At 47.9% G+C, this 23,671-nt stretch overlaps 1 protein-coding gene across 4 annotated transcripts in view; it reads right to left on the bottom strand.

Annotated features, from left to right (window-relative positions):
• Window positions 1-23,671, bottom strand: part of RBM39 (RNA binding motif protein 39) — a 446,237-nt gene that overhangs the window by 185,345 nt on the left and 237,221 nt on the right. For all 4 annotated transcript variants that reach the window (XM_069652240.1, XM_069652241.1, XM_069652242.1 and 1 more), the window contains one exon: window positions 18,759-18,836. In XM_069652240.1, coding sequence (XP_069508341.1) covers window positions 18,759-18,836 — 78 coding nt within the window. The remainder of the gene's footprint in view (window positions 1-18,758; window positions 18,837-23,671) is intronic.

Raw genomic sequence — 23,671 nt, 5'->3', positions numbered from 1 at the left:
AAGAGCGCACTATCCATCTTTCCACTTTAGACAACTTTTCACCGCGTCAGCACTTTATTACACGATTTCCATGCAATAAAATTAGGAGTACATACATCAGATTTAGAATGGATTTAATTCATACGGGTCACCGGACAAAACATTTGGAAATCTCCATATCCCTAAAAGGGCTGTGTCGTTTCTGTGGTAGCCAGGATGTACAAGAAACCCTCAAACACCTCATGCTCTTCTGTCCACATTTTGAACCTCAACCAAGGCTAATCCTTGGTCCCCCCTATTCATGATGCTTCCATCAATTCTCGTGGTAACACTTGGATGAGGTGCATGTGGCGGCTTAGTAATCCCATCATATTTGCAACAGTGCGTTTGTTACACCACATATAGGGTCAATGCACTTTCCTGGGGTTACACACAAATAGAAGGAAAAAATCATTTTTAAATTCTATGTTCGTTTGCTTGTAATGCCCATATTTAGTGCTTGGACTGTATCACATGGAAATCGCATCACAATATCATTCATTTCGACTCATTTCCATTTTTTAAGCTTATGTTGAGATCAGCAATTATCACACGACGCGCACATTTTTATTATCTAAAACACTCTGTTTTGCTATGTGCTTCCATGGATATTGTTTTTTCCTTTTCTCTCATTTATTCTGGTCTCTCTCGTTTGGCTCTTTTCTTTTACTTTTCTGTTCAGACATAACACCTGTGTGCTTTATTCTTGAATTTCAATCGTTGGAAAACAATGGCAATAAGCACTTTATGTACACTGCGCACGCCTCAGATCCTGCTTTTAGCATATCTTCACATTTGTGGAGTAGTTGATTGTATGTTAGTTTGTTTGCTTTTCTTGCTTGTACATATTGTGCTCTTTAGAATAGATTTTGATATAGTTTGAAGTCTTGTATTCATACATTGTCTTGATACACTGTTGCGAAGCTGTGTATTCATGTGTTGTATATCATAAGTATGTTTTTCTTTTGTTATGTAACATTTTTGTAAAGGTAAAAAAACAAGGGTATTTATTGAACTGAAGGAGTGTATTTCGAAGTGTACTTTTATTGTTGCCAATTGCTCCCTTCTTAAGGCTAATTTTAAAACTTTAATAATTATTTAAATAAAAAAAACTTGAGTATAAATGTTAATTGAATACTTAGCTCACATTGACCCCTCTTGAGATAAGCCTGGCTGCTCAGTGTTAGGCAGAGATTGTATGCAGTACCCTTTGGGACCACTACACACAACTAGGACTACAGGTGTAAGCAAAACCAACCTTTGGTATGAGTCTGTAATACACCGTTTTTGGTAGCAGAGCTGAGAAGCCAGGCTTATCTCAAGAGGGAATGTGAGCTGTAATGATGTTACTCAGAGGTCTACAATCACACGTGTTCAAATAAACTTACACTCAAGGTTTCTTGGTTAAACACTTATTAATTTATCCAAACGTCAGTTATAAAACATTCACTAGAAGGTGGCAGTTAAATATACACAAGTACACTTCAGTACTGTTTGTGGCAAGTTTGAGGCATTCAGAATACTTTGAAGGAGGAGCAAAAAGGAATAGGTTCAGAGCATAAAAGAACTACAATTATTCTTAGGCAGTGCAGATACTTTGAGTTCACCAGAGAAGTCAATTCAAGTCAATAGGATAGGCCAAAGTCAATGGGCTAAAGTCTTGGATAGGTAAAAACGGTTCTGGTAAGTAAACAGTATTGTCTCTGTAGAAGTTCTCAGAAGTAGTTTGAAAGAAGAATTCTATGTTGGGTCACAAGCCGATTAGGCCTCCTAGTTGCGAAAGTTTGAAGCACTTTCACCGCGAGTTTTTCACAGTACCTTACAAATTAAGAAAGATGCAGCTGAAGACTTCTGTTCCTGGCAGTTACCGCAGATCTCACCGTTCCTGAGCCTCAGTCGTGGGGACAAGAGGGAGGATGTCGGGGTACTCCTGCGCTGCACTGGTCAAAAAGCTGGCACTGGCAAATCTTCAATTCCGGTAGCTGTAGTAAAGCACACAAACCGATGTTCCTCTCCCTGGTTATTCGGTTTCCCGCAGCACTCTGGAAAATACAACCAGCTCCGAGAATGGTATCCAGTTGGCTTAGTGTCGAGTTGATTGGTCCCACGGACTCAAAGGGAGAATTAGTCCTTGCAGGGCTTCTCTGTCAAGATGAACTTAGCGATTCGGACCTGCAGCAGGCCTTCACCAGGCAAACCAACGGTCCAGGAGTTGCAGCAGGCGTCCTCTTCAAGTTCTTCGGATTCCTTCATCTGGTGGTCTACTGCCTTCCAAACCAAAAAGCCTTGTCTTTTATGCAGGTTTCTCCCATTCATTCCAGCCTAGCTGTCAGTCAAGCAGAAGGGTGGCTGTCCATGGCGGACAACCAGCCGGCCAATCACCTAAGAGTGCATTCCCGTCTGCTAGAAGACTAAGCACAGGGAGTTTCGGGCACCTCCCTGGCCAGAGGCCGGCTTCACACATCAAAGGTTTGGCGCTCAGTAAATCTCAAGAAGCACCTTTCCACAAAGAAATGGCGATAAAAAGACGACCGGGGACATTTTGACAAAAATGGCACCCTTGGGTGCTTTACTGCAGCTGTGAATACAGCCCGCGGTAAAAGCACACCACGGTAGTTAAAAGTAAAGCACTGCCACCAGCCATTCATCAAGGAAAGGGTAACAAAATGTTACATGAGAAGCTAGACAAAGGGGATACCAGGTAACCCCAGCACCCTATTGTGAGATAGTGTATACTGGGTCTAGAAAGATACAATGTAAGTAAAGTCAATTTCACTTCACTGCTCTTGGAAACACTAGTTTATCCAAGAGAAGGTATTTAAACCTTTGGCCAATCTGAAAGACTTTCCTGTGCCACTGCATTGAAGGAGTACTCCACAACCACAAGAAACAGCGCTCAAGACATAGCAAAAATACATGATTGAGTGGGAAAAAGGGTGTCTCACTCTCTAGGTAAAAAATTAAAATCCTCAAAATCCAGCAAAGGTGCTGGGGGTGTGTAAGGTAGAGAGGAATTAGCACATTTCTGATAATTCTCCCTAACAAGGCTTCAATGCATTGCAAAAAAGAGCAGGCCAGTATCAAAAATAAAAGCAAAACGTTTGGGGGTCCATAAAGATTAAGGGAAAGGGGAGGTAGAGAAATCTTTCCTAACAAAAGGATTTTGTATTTGGGGCTTTTGGTCCATCGACCAAAGGTAAATCCATCTCTAAACAAGAAATAGCCAGATGGGTGACAGAAGTTTGCAGAGTTTCTCTTTTAGGCAACTTTTCCTTTATATTCTATGGACCCCTAAACTTTTTTGCTTTTGTTTTTGTTTTACACCTTGCCCCAACTTCACAGCTTCACTTCTCTGGACCTTTTGCTCCTTTGTTATGGGGAAACTGACTGTCAGTACTGGGGAAACTAGGTTTCCTGTGTGTCTTTAGACGTTATCTGTTTGGGCAACTTTTTCATATTAAACACAGCATCTTTCAATGCAGTGGAATGGGGATACTTTCATATCACCCTAGACTTGTACCAAAGGGATTTTTGGTTATTTTTAAAATGTGCGTGAAGATAAGCTGGTGGCAGCAGTTCCATTTTTATCATTTGTGCTATATCAAACGTTGGCACATTTGCGTTTAACCAAATTTGGCTAGAAACAGTGGCCCAAGGTGGCTGCGCCACGAGATTTTGCATTTTTCTTTGGCCTCTTTCTGCCTTCTCAAGTAAGGAATTCCCTTTTATTGTCATGCATTTGTCTGGGAAAACGTCTGCTTTTGCTGGCTATTGCATGTCGTGTGTGTATGGGCCCATGAAGTAGTCTGGTCCCAATTCACATACTGGTGCCAGTGCGTCTAGTGTCCACGAGTCAAAATTAGTCGGCATGAGTCAGCCCCAGGGTGGTCCATGATTGGACCCTACTGGTGTGCATGAGTGGTGCAGATCCTTACTATTGGAGGGTTGAGCTCGATAGTTCAGCAGATCTGAAACCGTGCCAAGTATCCTGTCTTAACTGTAAAGACCGTGGAAGACCACATGAACGATCACTGAAGGGGGCTAGTGTTAGGACTGGATTTCGATACTCTGGCTGGTGGACAGATGTATAGGATGTCAACCTAGTAAGTGAACAGGGATAACTGGGAGCTGTAGCCAAACCAAATCGAAGCAGCATGGAGAGTGGTCAAGGCTAAGTCTCAGGAATGGATGAGCCTGGTCATAGGTCCACAATCTAAGCTATCAAGGACTGCACTTGGACAGGCATTAGGAAGAATTCTCAAAAATGTGCTAATTCCCTTCTACCTTTGAGAACCCCTCCCCCCTCCCCGAAGCTCTTTGGCTGGACTCTAGAACTTTGGGAAAAAGGTCTTGCACTCTCCAGGATAAAAATGAACACACTCATGCATTTATATTTAATTTGAACTGTGTCCGACTCCAAAACCAAAATAAAAACTCCTTAGGCATCATCTTTTTACATTATGTTATGTTAACGGTTCTCATATAGCGCACCGTCACCAATGGAATTGGTCCCCAGGCGCTCTGGGGGTCTGTAAATGAGAAGGTGGGATAGTAAGGTGAAGAGGGAGTAGGATAGTGAGAGGAGTGGTGTACTGTTGGCCGCTTCAACTCGGTAGACACCGGGTGCTGAGCTTTGGTGCGAGTATTGGATCGGTGTCAGTCCGCGTGTGCTCTTGGTGAGACTTGTGTTGTTGCAATGTGGTGAAGTGCAGGCAGCTTGTTGTGCAAGAGATGGTTGTGAGTGTTTTTTTTTTAAAGTGCGCAGAGAGTTTGAGTTTATATTGGTTAGTGGGTTATGTGACATTTAACATGCAAGCATTCACAGTTCTGTCTAAGTGTAGCACCCGCTGACCTACTCCATTCAGTCCGAGTGTGGCACTCGCCAATCTTCACAATATTATCCAGATACCGCAGAGACCAATGTTCACAATTCTATCCAAGTGCTAGCATTCTCATTTCCTTCTAAGTGTTGTGCTTGATAATCTTCATAGTTCCATCTAGGTGTGGCACTCTCTAACCTTCACAATATTATCCAGATGCGACGCAGGGAGAAATTAGCAATTACGTCTAAGTGTGGCACATGCTAATATTCAAGTTCCAACTAGGTGTGGCATATGCTAACATTTACAATTCTGTCTAGATGCGACGCAGGCCAGCGTCCAATTCCCTCCAGGTGTGACACTTGTTAACATTGACTAGTATGTTAGGATGCAGCGCAAGGCAACATTTCAAACACTGTCATGGTTGATATCCGGCTTGTGGTCACACAACTTTCTAGGTATGCATGGGCTAAGTCTATGGCAGTCTTTGTTATGGGATGGTAAGGTAGAGTGGCAGGGGTTTTCTGGTGTAGAGTAATTGCTCTACACTCCACCCATGCCACACTTACAGTTTTTGTTGGTGTCCGTTAGCTGCTGGCTTCCTTGGCTTCCCCTGCTGACACCGGCAGACACATCTTGGAGCCGCCTCTGTAGGAGCTGCCCTTTGCCTTGGGGCCCGTAGCTGCAGGGCTGCACGGGCAGATGGCTGCCCTGTGAGGAGCGGTGATGAGGGCCGAGAGGACCAATGAGAGCAGGGGGCCAGGACAGAATGAGACAACACCTTTTGTGCAGTGACACAGGGAAGTCTTCTAGATTTCCCAAATGTTTAAATACCCTCTCGGTGAAACTACAGTTTAAGAGCAGTGAAATGACAATAACTTTACTTACATTTTGTAACTTTCTAGATCCATCACACACCCATCTTGCAATAGTATGCTGGAGGGGTTACTTAGTATCCCCTTTGTCTAGTTTCTCATGTAACATTTTTAGGTTACCCCTTCTACAATTAATGGCTGGTGGCAGTGGTTAACTGTTTACTACCGTCGAGTATTTCTATTGCGGGCTGCAATTGCAGCTGCAGTAAAGCACCCATGGGTTACCATTTTGTCAAAATGGCCTGTCTTTTTTCACCATTTCTTGTTGGAAATGCCCTTCTTGAGATTTACTCTTCGCGCCAAACCATGTTTGGTCCCTTTGTTCGTTTCGTCTTTGGCGGGATTCACTGGTGAAGCCTGCCTCAGGCTCCAGCCTGTCTGGCAGGGCAGGAAGCAAGGGAGGTGTCTGAAACTCCCTGTGCTTAAGTCTCCTTGGTTACAGGAATGCACCCAAAGGTGATTGGCTGGCTAGATGTCCTCGAGGACAACCACCCTGCTGTGTGATCGACAGCTAGGCTGCGATTGAATGGGAGAAACATGCATTAAAGGCGAGATCTTTTGCTTGGAAGGCAAAGTTGATCACTGGATGAAGGAATCTGAAGAAGAACTTGGAAGAAACTCCTGCTGCAACTCCTGGACCGCTGGTTTGCCCGGTAAAGCCCTGCTGCAGTGTTGAAGCTCCGAATTCGCCTCAATTAGAGAAGCCTTGCAAAGGACTACTTCTCCCCTTGGGTTGGTGGTACCAAATCGGCCCCAAGACGAGCTCCTCTGGAAATCCTCTCGGAGCTGGCTGTACTTCCATGGCTGCTGCAGGAACTGATTGCCAGGGAGATGAACAGCAGAATCGAGGGCGTCGTCTTAAAGTCGGACCTGAGCTCTAGGAAGATCCTCCGGACTCCTATAAAGCAGGACTTAACAAGCCTCAGCCCCCTCAGAGTGCTGGACCCCAGATGCGAGGAAAGTCCATAAGGTATCAGAGAAGCTGAAACTGCAAGGTGCAGCTGATCTGAAAATTGCCCATTGCTGCTGCCAACCTTCAATTCGAAGTACAGGAGTCCCCAGGCGTCCTCCCTCTTGTTCCCACAACTCGGGCACAGGAACAACAGGATCTGCAGACTTACAACAGGAACAGAAGCCAGATGGAACCAATTTCTTCAGACCCAAGGTACTGTAAAACAAAGGGGTACTTAACTCTTGTGTAGCTTTGCTAGCTCTCGGTTGAGACTTGTCTTGGTTGCTTTTGCAGAGTTGCGTGCAGCTTTGCCCCTCACAAGCCTCCCAGCTTGTGGTCCTAAAGCGATTTCCTTTTCTACAAAGACTTCTAAAACATTGTGCAAGACTCATTACTTACCTTCAAAAAGTGCTTCTGCTACCCTACACTTCGTTCAATTGACATTGGCTGGCTCCCTGAAAAACTCTATCCTCCGACTTCGTGCGTTAACTATCCCTCAACAAAAGTCACAAATTCTATAACTTGTGTAGCTGGGAAAGGGTTAGTTTACTTTGCATTGGGGGTTCATAAGTACATACCTGCTTCAGAAATTTGTTACCCATTGTTTTATTCCCCCACTATTTTGCTTTTGACACCAAACTCTGTATTGCTCTAAATGTATCAATGTCCACAGTGTCCTAATTATTTAAGTCACCTCAGGGTGTAGGGAGTGTGTGCGCCATCTCAAATGGGCATCTACTGATTTATTGAAACAGAGTGTATTTTTAAAGTATATTTTGTGTTACATATATTGCTCCCTTCTAAAGGCTTATTCAAACTGACTTAAATAGATAATTGTTTATTAATCAAGAAACCTTTAGTTTAAGAGCTTACTTGGATACTTGCCACTGTGAAACCATCACATTGGCACTTCCTGAGATAAGGCTGGTTGCTCAATCACTTTACCAACTTGTGTCGTACATGCTTATACCAAACGGTTGGGTTAACTATTGCCAAGAGGACAAGGCTGTTGCAGTATCACACAGGGAACTTCATACAATCTTGACTAACAGGTAGTTATACAAATACTATTTTTATGGCCAAACAAACACTATAAAAAGGAATACAAGCAAGTAATATCACACAAAATAAAATATATATACATATCCCATGTAGCATGGCAACAGGAGGGAACACAGTTGTTGCAGTCAGCCTCATGTATCCAGGTCCCTTGGATACTGGGACGCCAACAGTTTGCTGAGATGATTCTTGTAGGACTAGCTGGTGGTCCCCAAAGTTCCGAGCTGAAACACGGAACCGCAACGTCTGCAGCGCAGAAGCCCATACTTTGAGGAGGTCAGTCAGTGATTGGGTCTCGGACACCTTCGAATGCTCTGGATGGCAGGATACAGAGCGGACGTCCGGAATGGAAGTTTCCTCCACTCCCAGGGTCGAAGCCTCACTGAAGGACTTTTGACGATCACCAGCCAGAAAAGGCTCCACCAGGACTGTAATAAAAAGGTGGTTGGCAGACCTACTACGGACTGGTCCACAGTCCTCACAGCTGGGCAGGAGACTTGCCTCATTGCCTCCCTGCCGCCTCTGAAGCTCCTGAAGAACCTCCGAGAAGCCCTTTCAGGATCCCAAACATCGGAGGAGACAATTTCAGAAATCTAACCAAGAATCTGTCCCCCACAGGCTGGCGAGGCTTGTACTGAGGTTTGTGCCCCTTTGCCATGGGAATCATAGGTAGACGTGGCTCGAGTCAGAGGGCTCTGCTGGTTTTGCAATGCTGGTCTCGGCATAACTTATGGAACTTGATGGAATATGGTGCGATGTGCACCAGGGAGCTTCACCACCAGACCAATCAACCCTGACCAATGGTTTTGTAGCCAGTCCCCGAACCGGTATTTAAAGTCCTGGCAGGCTCTGCCGCACTCTCAGATGGAGACGAGTCCATCAGATGGCAGTGCAGACCCTCGACTCGCCACCCTTTTGTGACCCAGCTGTCACAGAGTCTGACCCCGAGTGGCAGGGAGACTGTGTCCGGTGTACCACTCTTAAAAGGGAGGCACCGACTGGCCCTGGTACTTACGCCGGTTCTCTTACGGATCCCAGACAACAGTCCAGGAGGCGGAATGCCCACAGCGGGACCGCTGGTAGTCCTGTGCAACAGGGTGTGGTCTGGCCAAGTCACGGCCCGAGTGCCAACTTGCCCCTCGGACACCTGTCCTTTAGTAGATCTTACTCGCCCCTCGGTACTAGGCATGGCAAGATCCTCGGACCCCTTCCAACTCTTAATATAGGCCTGTACTACACAAGTCGGTAGAGTGACTGAGCAGCCAGGCTCATCTTAGGGAGTAATGTGAGCTGTAGAGCAGTACACTGAAATCAGTAAACACAGGGATCCAAGAAAACAGTCAGTTAAAGTTATATTAAAATATGATATGCATTACTTCCCATAAAAGCATTTGATGATTGTGTCTGCTTAGATTCACATGCTGTGCATATAGTCCGACATCCAGTGGTAATCGCAGAGTATTGCATCTTGTCTTTCGAGGATCAAAGGGGGACATTGACACGGGGTCCCTGTAACTATCCCTAACGTGACATGTAGTGTACCCAAGATACCTCACGCGTCTAGGTCCCTCTGATTATATTTTTTCTGCCATGAGGGAGTCTAATGACTATCGTGAGTACATAAGAGAAAGTAAGACGTCCATGTTCCTTCCACCCGAGCAGTGAGGAAGGGTGGGCACATGTGAAACTAAGCAGATACAATCAGACATGCTTTTACGTTAAGTAATGCATATCTTCTGATGCTTGTTAATCTGCTTAGAATCAAATGCTGTGCATAGACTAGCAAGCAGTATCCAGAGTTGGAAGTGGGTTGTGAGAAGGAACAGTAGTGAAAAGAGGTCTTAGTACTGCTTGTCCCACCTGAGATCAGACCTATAGTGACTGTCTAGGCAATAGTGTTTTGTAAAGGGGTGTACAGAAGTCCAGGTTACCGCTTTGCAAATGGACTATAGGGACATTTGCAATGGAAGCCCCAATGCCTCTAGTAGGATGTGCTCTAGGCTTGAAGGGTAGTTCTCTCTTAGTACAAGTGTAACAGAGTGTGATGCAATTGACAATCCACCGAGAGATGGCTGATTTAGAGAGGCTCTCCCTCTCTACCAGCTGCCACTGAAACGAAAAACTGGTTTGTCTTTAAGTGGTCTAGTTCTTTCTTTCCAGGAAAAACATGATCGGCCAGGTTAGTGGGGTTCTGGAAGAAAGTAGGTAGTTCAATTGATTGGTTCACATGGAACTTGGAAATAAATGTAGGCGCAAAATCGAGGGGGAGGGCGCAGAACCACCTTCTCTGGACTGTAAAGAAAGGGTCTAGAACTGAAAGGGCCTGTAATTCACCAACTCTTCTAATAGAAGTGATAGCCACTAGGAAGGCTGTCTTATAGGTAAGGTCCTTGAGGCTTGCCTTATACATAGGCTCAAAAGGAGACCGCATAAGTCTAGTCAATTACACATTACGGTCCCATCCGGGAGCCGGGTTACAAATGGGGGGGATGAATCCTTTTAACCTCTTCCACGAAAGCATTAATAACTGGTATTTTCCACCAGGACACCTTCTGTTGTGACGTAGTGTAGGCTGAGAGGGCAGCTAAGTGAACTTTCAGGGATTTAAAAACCAGGCCCGAGTCTAGCAAGTGAGTAAGGTACAATACAATGTGTGTAGGAAAGCAGTCAATTGGATTGACACCCTTGGATTTACACCAGATAAAGCGCTTCCATTCGCCTCCCCAAGTATGTCCATGCATCTGAGGAAGTTGGAGACGCCCAAACTCTATGACCTCAGGAGCCAGGCCGCTAAGTTCAGAGTTTGCGGGCACGGGTGCAAAGTTTACACCTTGTCCTGAGATAGCATGTTATGGGCAAAGGAGGAGATGGGGCATCCCCATCAGGTGAGAGAACCAGAGTTGGCGGGCCCACATGGGGGCCACCAATATCATGGTGACTGGTTCCTGGAGTAGGGGAGTGGTTCGCATAATCAAATTTCCCTGACCATGTTATCCAGAAACCGTTCCCCTTGTATTCGTTCTGGAGGTACCTGGAGGCGTAATCTGGGCATTGAGAGTTCCCCAGAGTTGCAAACAAGTCGATCTCTGGGAAACCACATTGTGCGAAAACATTGGAAGATGTCTTTGCGTAGTCGCCATTTGTACTCTACGGGCAGTGGGAAGTCTCTGCTGAGCACGTCCGCGAGAAGGAACAAGTTACTTACCTGTAACTGTTCTCCAGCATGGGTCTACATGCTCATGAATATTCGGTCAGGCTGGGAATCCTTGTTAAAGAAAAAATCAGTTTCACTTCTGAACTGTCTTTCTCCTAACAACCAATCACTGGTCTCTGGGTCATACCGCCCCCAGCCAATGACTGCCTCTACCTAAGCCCCTCCTCTGGCAGCCATCTTCAGATTTGGTAGCACAAAGTGGCAGTAGGACCAAGAGAAGAGCCGCAGAGGGGTAGGCGGGAGGGTTCGCATGTGAATCCATGCCAGACCCATGCTGGAGAACAGTTATAGGTAAGTAACTTGTTCGTTCTTCAGTATGGGGTATGGCATGGATTCACATGCTCAGCAGTACACAGATGCACAACCACGTGAGGTGGCAAGGCTCAACATTAAGCATCTCTTACCTCCTCACCAGGCTCACCTTCAAGCCAACAGGTTGCGCAGCACTGCCTGGCCTACTCTGGACTCCTCCCTGGAATCCCGGTCGACACAGTAGAATCTTGTGAAGATGTGCGTCGACCTCCAAGTAGCAGCCCTGCAGATGTCCAGCAGGGGCACACCAGATAGGAACGCTGTAGTTGCAGCGATCGCTCTGGTTGAATGGGCGATGCAGCCGGAGAGCCACCTGGAAATGGAAGCCTTGCAGAGAGCCTTCCCTTGGTTCACAGGGCAAAAGTTCACAAACAGCTGTGATGTCTTCCGAAAACTCTTTGTGCGGTCCACATAGAACTTCAGCGCTCTAGCCACATCCAGCGAGTGCAAAGTCCTCTAAGCTGGCGCAAAGGCAAAGGGAAGTAAACAAGCAACAACGCTTGTTGAGATGGAAGTCCGACTGCACCTTGGGCATGGAGGGGTGCGTCCTCAGCACGACCCTCGTTTCGTGGAATGTCAAGTACGGAGGCCTACAGGAGAGGGCCTGGATCTCTCCCACTCGTTGTGCGGAGGTGATGGCCACAAGAAACGCTGTCCTCCACGATCGGAATTTGAGGTGCCAAATGCAGAGGCTCGAACGGAGGACCCATGAGCCTAGTCAGCACCACATTGCGCTCCCATGCTGGGGCCGGAGCCTTCACCGGTGGGAACGAGCATAAGTGTCCTTTCATGAACCCCTTAACAAGGCGATGAGACCACAGTGACGATCGCCCTGGAGCTCTGGTATAGCGCGAGATAGCCGCAAGAATAATTTTGATGGGGTCATGCGCCAGCCCCGCCTTGGCCAGCGACAGTAAATACGGCAGCACTTGAGGGGTCGTAATCCATAGAGGGTTTATCTTCCTTGCATGGCATCAGACAGCCCTCTTTCATTTATGTCCGTAGCACCAAGAGTCAAAGCAGCCCTTGGCAAGTACCTCCTTGCAGTCCACCAGGAGCTCGTACCCTCTGAACTCTAGTGCTGCAGGAGCCAGGCCTGCAGGTTCAGCGACCCTAGGTCGTGATGCAGAATCGTGCCTCGTTCCCTGGCGAGAAGATCTGCATCCGCTGGAAGCTTGACTGGAAGGGACACTGACATGTCCAGAAGGTCCGGGAACCATATCTGCCTCGGCCACGCCGGTGCGATGAGGATCATACTGCACCGGGCCTGTCTGAGCTGACTGATGCAACGGAGGAAACAGAGGAACAGCCCGTCCCCCAGGGGAAGGAGAATGCATCCCCCAAGCTGCTCACCGTCGCAAAAAGGTCGATTAGAGGATTGCCCCGTCGTCGAAACAGTAGATCCACTTGATCCTGCCGCAGCTCCCACTCGTGGCAAGCATGCTGCTCCCTGCTGAATGTGTCAGCGACAGTGTTCTTCACTCCTGCCAGATGAAAGGGTACCAGGAACATCCCCTGGGCGACGGCCCAGTGCCACAGGTCCTGCGCTTCCTTGCAAAGTGCCGGGGATCTGGTGCCCCCCTGCTTTGGAATGTAGAACATCGTGGTGGTGTTGTCGGTGAAGACCCGCACCACCTTGCCCTTGAGGGACGGGAGGAAAGATCTGAGGTCCCAAAACACAGCCCAGAGTTCCAGAAAGTTGACGTGCAACGACTTCTCCTGCGGTAGCCAAATGACTCTTGCGTGGAGATCTCTGGTGTGCACGCCCCATCCCTCCAGGGATGGGTCAGTCGTCACTGTCTACTGATGTGCTGGGGTCTGAAAGTCTGTGCCCGCCGCTAGATGTGTGGGCACCCTTTCACCGAATCGTTCGACGGAATGTCTCGTTGAGGGCGATCTTGTCCTCAAAGCTTCCTGCAACTTGAATCAAACAGGTGTCGAGGAACTCCTGCAGCGGTCGCATCTGCAGCCTGCACAGCCGAACGAGGTAAATGCATGACATCATGCCGCGCAGGGACTTTATGGACCTCACCCTGGCAACTTCCATGGTCAACAGCCGTTGTACCTTGCACAGGATGGCTTTCATCCTGTCCTCATACGTAGCAGTCAGGCGCGCCACTGTGTTGAACCTGGACCCCAGGAACCGAGCGTCCTGCGATGGCACCAAGCAGGACTTTGCATAGTTTGAGAACCCCAGTTCCGTGAGCAGGCGGACGGTCCTCGCTGTGTGTTCTACAGCGAGTTCCCTTGACTTCGTTCGGATGAGCCAATCGTCCGGATAGGGGTAGACGTGGACCCCCTGCAGGCGCAGCCACACTGCCACCGGTGCCAGGCACTTGTGGAGACCCTTGGAGCAGACTTCAAACCAAAGGGAAGGGCCTTGAATTGATAGTGCCATCCTTGGACCACGAAGCGCAGAAACCTTTGATGCCCCTTGTGGATGGGGATGTGGAAATAAGCATCCTCCAAGTCCAGCGACGACAGGAAATCTTCCTCCAGATGGCCAAGCACATGCTGAAGGGTGACCATTCGGAACTTCTAGGACTTGATGTATTTTGTTGAGGTGGTGGTGGTGGTCTAGAATGGTTCGCCAAACGCCGGTCTTCTTTCAGACGAGGAAGTACTGCGAGTATACTCCGGAGCCTCTTCGGGATGAGTTTTATCGCGCCCTTTTTCAGCAGCACTCGTACCTCCAGAAGCAGTTGCGGAACTTTGTTTTCTTTACTGGCCAAAGGTGGAAACCGGGGTCACTTCCTTTGGAACTCCAGGGTCAGGGCATCCAGCACCCAACGGTCAGTAGAGATGGACTAGATCGCCAACCGGCTTCCCACCGGGGTGCTCGTGTGGAGGCCCGACATCACGGCCGGTTCAGTTGTGTTTCGTTGAGGCCGTACCACCTTGGGCCCCTTGGCGACGACGATTTCCTCCGGCCTTGCTGTGGCCCATGTAGACTCCCTGGGACGAAGAACGGGCCACTTGACGGTAAAGAGAAAGGCTGCCACCAAATCCTTTGGAGGCACCCTGTGACTTGCCTCCGGAAGCCCAAAACAACAGCCGTCGCTGCTGGAGAGTCCCCAAGACACAGGCCGTCTCCGTCTGCCTTGATGGCCTGCAGCGACTCGTCCACCGTCTTGCCGAACAAGTTGTCCCCGAAAGGCATTTCCAATACCCTTGGCTGGACGTCCTGACGAAAGTTGGTGGCCTTGAGCCAACCTGGTCGACGAAGGCAAACGCTGTTGCCTATCTGGCAGAACCCGTTGTCGACTGTCCGTGGCCACAGTGATGGCATGGTCCAATGCCACCTCGCACTCTTGTAGGATTTCAAGGGCCTCCGCCCTCCTAGACTTCCTCCCAAACAAGAGAAGGGCGATTTTATACCACAGATCCGTTTCGTAGCGGGCCATGATGGCGAGGGCGTTGGCTGCCTTAATGGCCGTCGCCGCCGAGATGACTCGTCCCACGAGTCTAGCTTCTTTCCCTCGCTGTGCGGTGGGGAAGTGGAATCCGATGCCGCCAACCCTGCAAATTTCTTCCCGACGGCCGCTGAGACCACCGAGTCTGAGGACGGCTGTGCTCTGAGACATTTTGGTGCAGAGTCTGCAACCCAGTATTTCTTCTCATACCGGTCTCTCTTCGCCAGAGACGAGGACGAGTTCTTCAAGAGGGACAGCCCTTAGTCCCAAATGTCATCCAACAGCGGGATCGAGACCACGGTCTTCCTCTTGGCCTCTCGTCGTTGATCAAGAAATCCCTCCTTCCTCTTTTCCTCAGGGTTGAACTGGAACAGTTCCGAGGCCCTAGAGATCATGGTGTGGAAGGAGACAATCTCGTTGGGGGGAGAAGCCCTGGGAACCGGCGACAGATCTGTTCCGTCGTCGCCGTATCCAGCTCCGCCTCGGCCGAGGGGATGGTACGTGGAGGACAGTGGAATTGTCTCCTCTTAGCTGGTGGATCCCATGAAGGTCCAGGCGCCGGCTCACCCGTCGGAGGCGTGGGCAACCCGGTCCGTATCAGTGCACACGGTGCGCAGAGCTTGCAGGATGTCCTCCGACATGTGCGTCAGTGGAGGAGGCAGTTTCAACGGGAAGGTCGGAAGTTGTGTGCTGTCCGGTCACGGCCCTGCCACTCCTAGTCGGTTCCCTCGTCGCTCTCCTCATCCGCCTTGTTGGGGGTGGGGGGTCCTTCTCGTAGGACCTGGCCTCGACGCCCTGCTTCCCAGGCTTGAAAGCTCCTCCTATGAGGAGATATCAGAGTCTGACAGGAATACCGTGCTCCCTCTCCTCGGCCAGGGGCAAAGGTCTCAGGGAGATAAACAGCAGCGCCTTCATGGGAGTCTTCTCAATGGGCAGAAAAGACGATTCCCTCCAGGCGGGGAGGGAATCTCATATTGGTGGATGTCTCCTGTGAACCCGCATCCGCAGCCTTCGTTAGGGATGCCACCACTCCCTCAATAGATGTTTTTGCCTGGTGAACATGGGCCTTCGTGACCTTTGATGTGTCTGAGGCCTTCACCGTGGGGGGAGGGTCAGCTCCTCGCTCCCCCTTGCCTTTCTCCGGAGGAGTCGATCGGGCCTTCTCCAGAAGCTTACCCAGGTGCTCCAACTTCCTTTTCTTCGCTGAGCGGGAGCGTTGGCTCATTGTTGACTGCGCCAGCGATGCTGCGCCCAGCCTGGGTGCCGCAGAGCCCGTACCAATGGTGCACCCGGTGCCTGCGGTGCTTTGACTTCTGTTGGGCCCCCGTCGCCAGAGCACTCTCCTGCTGCCAGGTTCTTAGCCTCTAGCCACTCTGCAACCCGTTGGCGACATTTGCTATGGTGCGGAAGGACATATCCTTGCAGAACGCACAAGCCTCTACGTGCGATTCATCTGCGTGTAGGCAGTAAAGGCACCAGGAATGCCCATCCTCCAGGAAAATGTTCCGTGATCCACATCCTGGGCAGATCTTGAACAGAGGCGTCGAGTCTCCTTTATCTTCGGCCATGTCCACGCGGGGTAGGCCTCAAGAAACTTCTGGAATCCTCCGAGAAGTGAAGTTCAATCGCCCTCGAGGGGTGTAGAAGCTTCCGAAAACGGGTTCCCGTTGATCAGTAGAGCTTGAGGCTCAATTAACCGAAAAATTAGAGAAAACTTTGAAAAAACACAATATGCAGTAAAAGCTAGAGCGCTTTAGCACAAGGACTCCCAACACTTGAACGTGCAATAAAAATCTGAAGATGGCTGCCAGAGGAGGTGCTTAGGTAGAGGGCAGTATGACCCAGAGACCAGGGATTGGGTGTTAGGCGAAAGAGTTGAGAAGTGAAACTGATTTTTTTCCTTTACCGAGGATTCCCAGCCTGACCACGGAGAATATTCATGAGCATGTGAATCCATGCCAGACCCCATGCTGGAGAAGATCGAGTTCCCCTGTAACGTGTTGGGACAACAGGAACATCCTGTGTTTGAGAGCCCATTTCCAAATGTTCTCGGACAGCTTGGCTAGCCCTGGAGTGTGTGCCCCCCCTCCCCCCTGCTTGTTCAGTTAGTACATGGCCATGGAGCTGTCTGAGGATCAGGACTGTCTTTCCCCAACTTTGAAAGGCTTTCAGTGCTTTGAATACGGCAAATAGCGGGATTATCTCGTGCAGTGTCGTCATCCTGAATGTTTGAGATTTGAAATACCTTTTCGCCACATGCAGGTCTAAAAAAAGGGCGCATGGTGAGATCCTTTTTTGGGCCAAGGAAGAACACTGAATAAATACCCTTGTTTACCTGGAAAATGGGGACAACTTCTATGGCGACCTTTTCCAGCAGGACCTGAACTTTTTCCAGCTCGATGCGCAGGTGTTCTGGCAACAGGAGTCTGCCTTTTGGCGGGTGGTATTGAGGTGGGCGGTGAAACTATGTAGTAGCCATGGGCAACGGTATTTAGCACCCACTGGTCTGATAGGATTCCCCTCCCAGGGGTTGACAAGTAACCACCCCCCATCCCCATTGGACATAGCTGTAACTTGCCAGGAGAGCGGTATTGTTTGCAATTCTAGTAGAGCAGACCGCAGTGGCAGTGACCCATTTACCCTGAGCATAAAGCCTTTTACAGTCTTTGTACGGAGAGGCTTCCACTGAGGACAGTAACCCCTGCCCTTTTCAGGGTGGTAGTAACCGCCAGGGAGTCCGGTGTAGCATGACCCCTTATATAGAGTGGGTCGGAAAGTGATGGATGTAACAATTTTTCAACCCGGAACGTGTGAGCGACAGTAAGGAAGGGGCCAGGCACCAAAAGTTCAGTCGGGGATGGCTTGACTAGTCGGACACTACTCCCTCAGGATATGCTCAACAAAGTCTGAATCTGGAGTTGTTTCATGAGTTGCAATTTGGAAATGACCAGCTGCTCTTTTTAAAACAGCATTGAACAACATTTGGTCTTCAACAGGTGACAAATCCCTTTGTGGATGTGAAGGGGGATCTAGGCAGATGTTCGGGTCAGGGGTATGTGTAGGTGATAGCCAAAGGCCGGTCAGAGAAGTCAAACAACAGCCATTTTGTCCATGTATAGTTCAAATCTCTCCCTAGTCCACAGTGAAGAGGCAGAAGGACCTAGAAGTGGAAAAGCTTACCCAGAAGGAGTAGGATTTTCCCAATAAGGCCTTAGAGAGGTGGGGGGCATTTAGAATACTCCTACGAGAGGGGGTGCCCTTGTGCTCTCTGGCTGCAAGAAATAGCCGCAAGGCTTTCCGGCGGTTGAATCGAAGGTCTCAACGCATTTTTGAAGGTAGACCAACTTACAAGGGTATCCATAATTATAAGGGTGTTCCTAACCACACCAGAGTAAAGTAAACCCCTCGAGGGAAGTAAGGCCAAGAGTCTATCTTGCAAGGATCCCAAACTCATAATTTACAGAAATGAGCATAGGAGCAAAGAACTCTGCTGCCTGAACGGTCTGCTGTTCCTCAACCGTTCCTTTCTACTCCCAAACTGGTGCCAGGCAGGCGCTTTGATACTCTTGGTTTGGTCACTGGATATGGGCATGGCTCCATCCTACACCTCCTCCTTCCATACAAGGGATGCTCCAGTCTTCCTTTCTTCATCAGCAATTTCTGTTAGGACGTGCTACTTTACATATTGCTACCCTACATAGACACTGCAGGCCTGCAGCCTTTTACAAACCTTGAGACCTAGTCCCAGGAAAAAGGAACAAGTTACTTACCTGTAACTTTTCTCTAGGATGGGTCTGGCATACAGGGACATCCATACAGTTTGGAGGAAAGGGAACAGGATGTAGGAGTATAATGGCTATCCCTTGAAATGTGTCTGATAAAAGTACCCAAACACTGAAGTAAAAACCCCCTTTTTACACAAATGTTTTTTTATTTAATAGGATTACAAATTGCTAAGATTGTATAATGATCGGGTAGTTTGTAAAAGGTTATTTATAAGGCGCACTATACAGCAATTGAGTTTCCAGGTGCCACAAGACAAAAAAAAAATAAAAGGGTGGGGGTGGAACAGAGGGGATAAATGAGAAATCTTACCTGCTACAGCGCCAAATGCTAGAGACCCACTCATCTGAAGTGCTTGCTGCGCTGCTGGTGGGATCTGTAAACCAGTACCTGTTAAAGAAGCATAGCATTTAACACACCTGGAATTGGATGCATGGCATACACAGCACATACACAATTAAATTACTTTCAGCAACAGAATTATAGTATTTATCATGTATGCAATCTTCCTCCCACAAATTACTCCTTCGTTCAACAAATTCAGGTGCAAAATGAAAGTAAAAAACATCAAACAGCCACCAGTAGTGTGAGGTAAAATGTTCATATCAATGATAAATCTACCTGACCCGTGTTAAGCCCAGAACGTTTTGCTTTACTGGTGGATATTTTTTCCCTATGCCTCAGTGAATGGGAACCTTTTTCCACACTCACAGAACCTTTTACTCTTTAAATGGGTGTAATTTTTTAAGACCGCAGTGACCTTTTAATTTTATCCTCCGACAACTTTTGGCATATCCTGCCTATTGTTGGTTTGCTCTTTGGGCTCTCCTTTTAACTTTCTCTGGCTAACCTTGTGAGAACTACAGTTCAAGGATAGAAAGTACATTTGATCCTCTCTAAACTTTATTTAGGCAAGACCAGCACACCCCACCTTATGTCTGGAGAGCTGGGGAGATCCAATGCATCCCCTTTCTCACTAACTGCAACATGTCAGTTACAGGGACAAGCTACTAATGGATGGTGGCAGTAAACCTTTTTACCAATTCAGTGTTCCTTCACCAAGGGGTTCTTTGCACAGCCCTGGTAAAGGTACCCATGGGTGCTCATTTAATCAAATTGTCCACAGTCGTCGTGGTTTGCCATTTTAGTGTTGCTTGTCCTTTCCCTGACCACCAGGGTGGGAAAATCCTTGGTGCGATTTCCATCTTCAGCAGGAGACCTTAGTCAAGCCCGCACAGGCTCCAGAGTGTCTGAAGGCAGGAAGCGAGGGAGGCGTCAAACTCTAAAGCCCTTTGTTTTCCGCAGCCCCCAGCAAGTTTGAATGTGGCAAGTCTGCTTGGCAGGCCTGCATAAAAAATATGATCTGGGAAGCTGAAGAGATAGTCGATCACTGGATTTGAAACCGAAGAGGAAAGACAGCAGTAGCAATTTCCAGCGACTGTAGCGCCTGCTACCCTTCTTTCCAATAGACCTGGGGATCCCGAAAAGGATGAACCCCTAACCCAGAGCCTGGTGAGCTCACTACACAAAAAGACGTGCATTTTGAGACATCCCGAATTGTGCTGAGAACTTGCAGGGCTGCAATTACCCAAACCCTGGTACCTCCAGCTAGTGGGCAGTGCAGTCTTTCGGATCAATCAGAAACTTTGGTGGCATCCTGCAGTTCCTCCAGCGACGTGAACCAAGTCCGAAATGTGCCCTCAGAGTGCTGGATCTGGCAAGTAATGTGAAAAGCGTAGTCTGATTCAGTCTTATTATGGCTGCTGAAAAGGACGCCAAAACAAACTCACTCTTGCCTGAAGCCTTCCCAGTGAACACTGCTGCAAAAGCCATTCCAGTGTCCGGTCTTCAAAGCTCATGATGAAGAAAATCAAAGACCAGGCTTTTGGCTGCAGATCCCGATGTCTTCTTCCTGCAACTCTTCTTCCGTGCTAAGGTTCTGTGTTGGCTAGGGTAAATGCTTAACTTAAGCCTTAGTGATTTCTGTAAATCTTTGGGGTGTGGGTGATTGGGAGTCCTCTCATCCAGTTCACCCAGGTCCACAGCTGGCATTATCCTAGGGTGTCTTCGCAGAAGTCCCTATACCCTAACTAACTTTAAAGCCAACGACTTGCGTGTTGAACAGTCTTCGACAGGCACTCTGACTTTTGCCTGCAACAGAACCCAGTCTCACCCTGCCTACAGTTTGCTCGTAGAACACTAGTCCCTCTTCTGCCCCCAAATGAACTCATGCAATAGAATAGGGAACGTCTGGATAAGTAAAGGATGCTGTCTTTAAAGTATAAGGAATTGTATTATCGATCTGAAAAAAAAGGTCTGATCATACAAAAAGTCTGAAAAATGCTTCCACCAAAAGTTTGAACCTTTGGTGGTAGCATTGTAGTGAAGTATAAAAAATGTTTTTAAAAAGACTGCAGGGGCGTCGCCCGCAACACCCTGCTCACTATACTTTGTGGTATAGTGAGCGGGGTGTTGCAGGGACACCCCGAAGCACACCAGAGGAAAAAAAGAAAGAAAAAAGGACCCTGCGGCGCCCTTTCCCGATCACGGAAGTGAAAGGGAACAGGTGCTGCAGGGACACAGTGTGAAGAGAAGGTAAGTAGGGTTTATTTTGGGGGTGTGTTCAGGGTCTGGGGTGTGTCGTGGGTGTGTGGGTATGTAGGGCTTTTGAATGCGTGTTTGCATGGGAAATATGCGAACCTTTGTGGTTTGCACATTACACATGCAAACCTTTGTTGCTGACTTTTCCGCGACGGAAAAATAACAGATCCAAGTATAACAAGTTTTTAAAAGTACTTGTGAAAGAGTTGGTTGATGACTGTAACAGAGTGAACAGTTACAAACGTTCTTACTTACCTTGAATGTGTGTTGTGCCATTCTGAAAAGTATACAGAAGGTTATTTTACTCAACTGACAATTGGTCATACCTCTTCTGAAAAAGTAAAGCTGTTGGCTTTACTTTACTATTGCCGTTAGGATATAAATGTAAGAGTGCCCCAGTGGGGACTTGCTTCCCCCCCTGCTTGCTGTTAGCCTGTCTAGAATAAGTCTGCCTTAGGTTATACTTACCTTACTCTACCTGTGTTTAGTATTACAATTCTTTGGTCACCTGTGTCTCAAACCTAACTGTGTTTAGCACTGCACCCATTTGATCTGTCAGGCATAATCCTCTCCCCCCCACTATATGGGACGCTCAAATCTGGCAGTCCCCTACTTCAAATTGCATTATTGATTGTAGGCCTCTACCCCACTATACATGACACTCATAGGAGACTGACCAACTCACACCCAGAGAGCATTACCGTAGAGTGAGACAGAAATAACTGGCTGATTACTGCGATTAGGGGCTCACGCCTCATAAAATGGTAATGTTAAAGGATATTTGTACCACGCACTATCACCACCGGAGTGGTCCCCTGGCAGCACTGAAATAAAAGGAGGGGCTTTGGGGGAGTTAGTGGGATGAGCTGAGAAGTGCAAGAGAGCAGTAATGTGCTGTTGGCGGCCTCAGCCCGTAATTCCGTTGGCTGGGCTTGGTGTGTTATACTGTTGGGAGACGTGTTCTGTTGTGGTGGTTCATGTGTGCTTTGTTTTGTTGATGCAGTGAAGTGAAGTTTGTGCGGATTGTTTTGTTGTAGGTTTGTGGTTGTGTATGGTTCGAGTTTGAGAGGTGTATGCAGAGGTTGAAGTTGTTAGTGGATTGGTTAATTGGCATTGCTGTCTACAAGTGAGGCGCTACATTTCCCCATTTCCAATTCAGTGGGGTGCGAGTGTCACTGTATCTGCGTCCAGAACAGGGTTGTGCGACTCTCACGGTCACTTTTCCATATCATCCGTTTATATGCATAACCTTGCCCAAGTTGTGTACCGGCCGTCTATGTGGCAACTGGTTGTGTGCGGGGAAGGCAGACGTCTGTGCATTCCTTGCAGTCTGGCCCAGAGAGCATTCCCAATCTAATCTAGTAGGAGGGTGGCATCGGTAAGCCTGGGTTTGCTCCCTCCTAGGCTTCTCCCTCTTATTCGGTTGTTCATTCATGTTACCGCTAATACCCCCTTTGGAATGGGGCAATGCTAGTGCTTGCAATTATCTCTGTGCGCGGTGTCTGCCTTCATTCACCATGGTCCTGCCAATATCCACAGCTTAGTTGGTGTGGAAGGTGCCAATGCTCACCTATCTTTATACAGGTTTGAACTTAGTAGCATTTATCGCCTGGGTGATGTTTGTTCGCTGGGAGTTGGCTAGGGATTTTGGACTCGGTCCTCATGGGTGTCGTTTGTGTCCCATTAGGCTTAGTGTTGTATCTCTTGTTATAGTAAAAGATTCTTTATTCGGTTTTGGATGTCATTGTCCTAGATTGTCAACCTTTTTATTTTTTTTTCCAGTTTAGTTTTTCAGTTTGAGTCTGTGATGTTGAAGAGCCAAGTTTTTAGTAGTTTTCTGAATAGTAGATGGTCTTTGGTGTTTCTTTCGGGATGTTCCAGGTTTTTGCGGCTACGTGGGAGAAGGAGACTTCAAGTTTTTTCTTTAGGTATGGTTTTTCTTCCAGACGGATTTCGTTGCTTGATCTGAGGAGACTTGTCGGCTTGTAGATAGTTAATTTCTTTTGGAGGAATTCGGCTCCTTGTCCGCCAATTGTCCTGTGTGTTATGCACATTGTTTTGAAGGTGATGCGATGTTTGACTGGGAGCCAGTGCAGTGTTTTTAGGGCTGGATTGATGTGGTCTCTTCTGGATAGTTTGAGGAGGAGTCTGGCTGCTGCATTTTGGATCCGTTGTAGTTTCTTCAGGAGGTATTCTGGCATCCCGAGTTAGAGGCTGTTTGCATAGTCGATTCTTGACATAAGGGCGACGATTATGTGGTGAGAGGAAGGGTAAGATTCTTCTTGCTGTGTGAAGGAGTAAGAAGCATTTCTTGGTTATTGCATTTGTGGTTCTAAGGTTAGGGTGTTGTCCATCAGGACATCCAAGTTTTTTACTACCTTAGATGGAATTGGTGTGGTTCCTATTTCCGTTGGCCATGGAATATAGGTGTTCTCTTGATTTTTGGATATAATCATGATTTATGTCTTTCCTGGGTTGATTTTCAGGTTGTTGGCATTCATCCAGTTAAAGACTTCTTTTAGACACTCGATTAGGGTTGAGTGATCGGCTTGAGTGTCTGATTTTGTAGATTGGAGTGTCATCTGTGTAGTTGTAGCATACAACTTTGTATTTTTTGAAGATTC

Source organism: Ambystoma mexicanum, chromosome 3p (assembly GCF_040938575.1).
Source record: "Ambystoma mexicanum isolate Mex_15411 chromosome 3p, UKY_AmexF1_1, whole genome shotgun sequence".
In the NCBI taxonomy this organism is placed as follows: Eukaryota; Metazoa; Chordata; class Amphibia; order Caudata; family Ambystomatidae; genus Ambystoma; species Ambystoma mexicanum.
The sequence above is the reverse complement of the archived record's forward strand: the minus strand, read 5'-3'. Positions and strand labels throughout refer to the sequence as shown.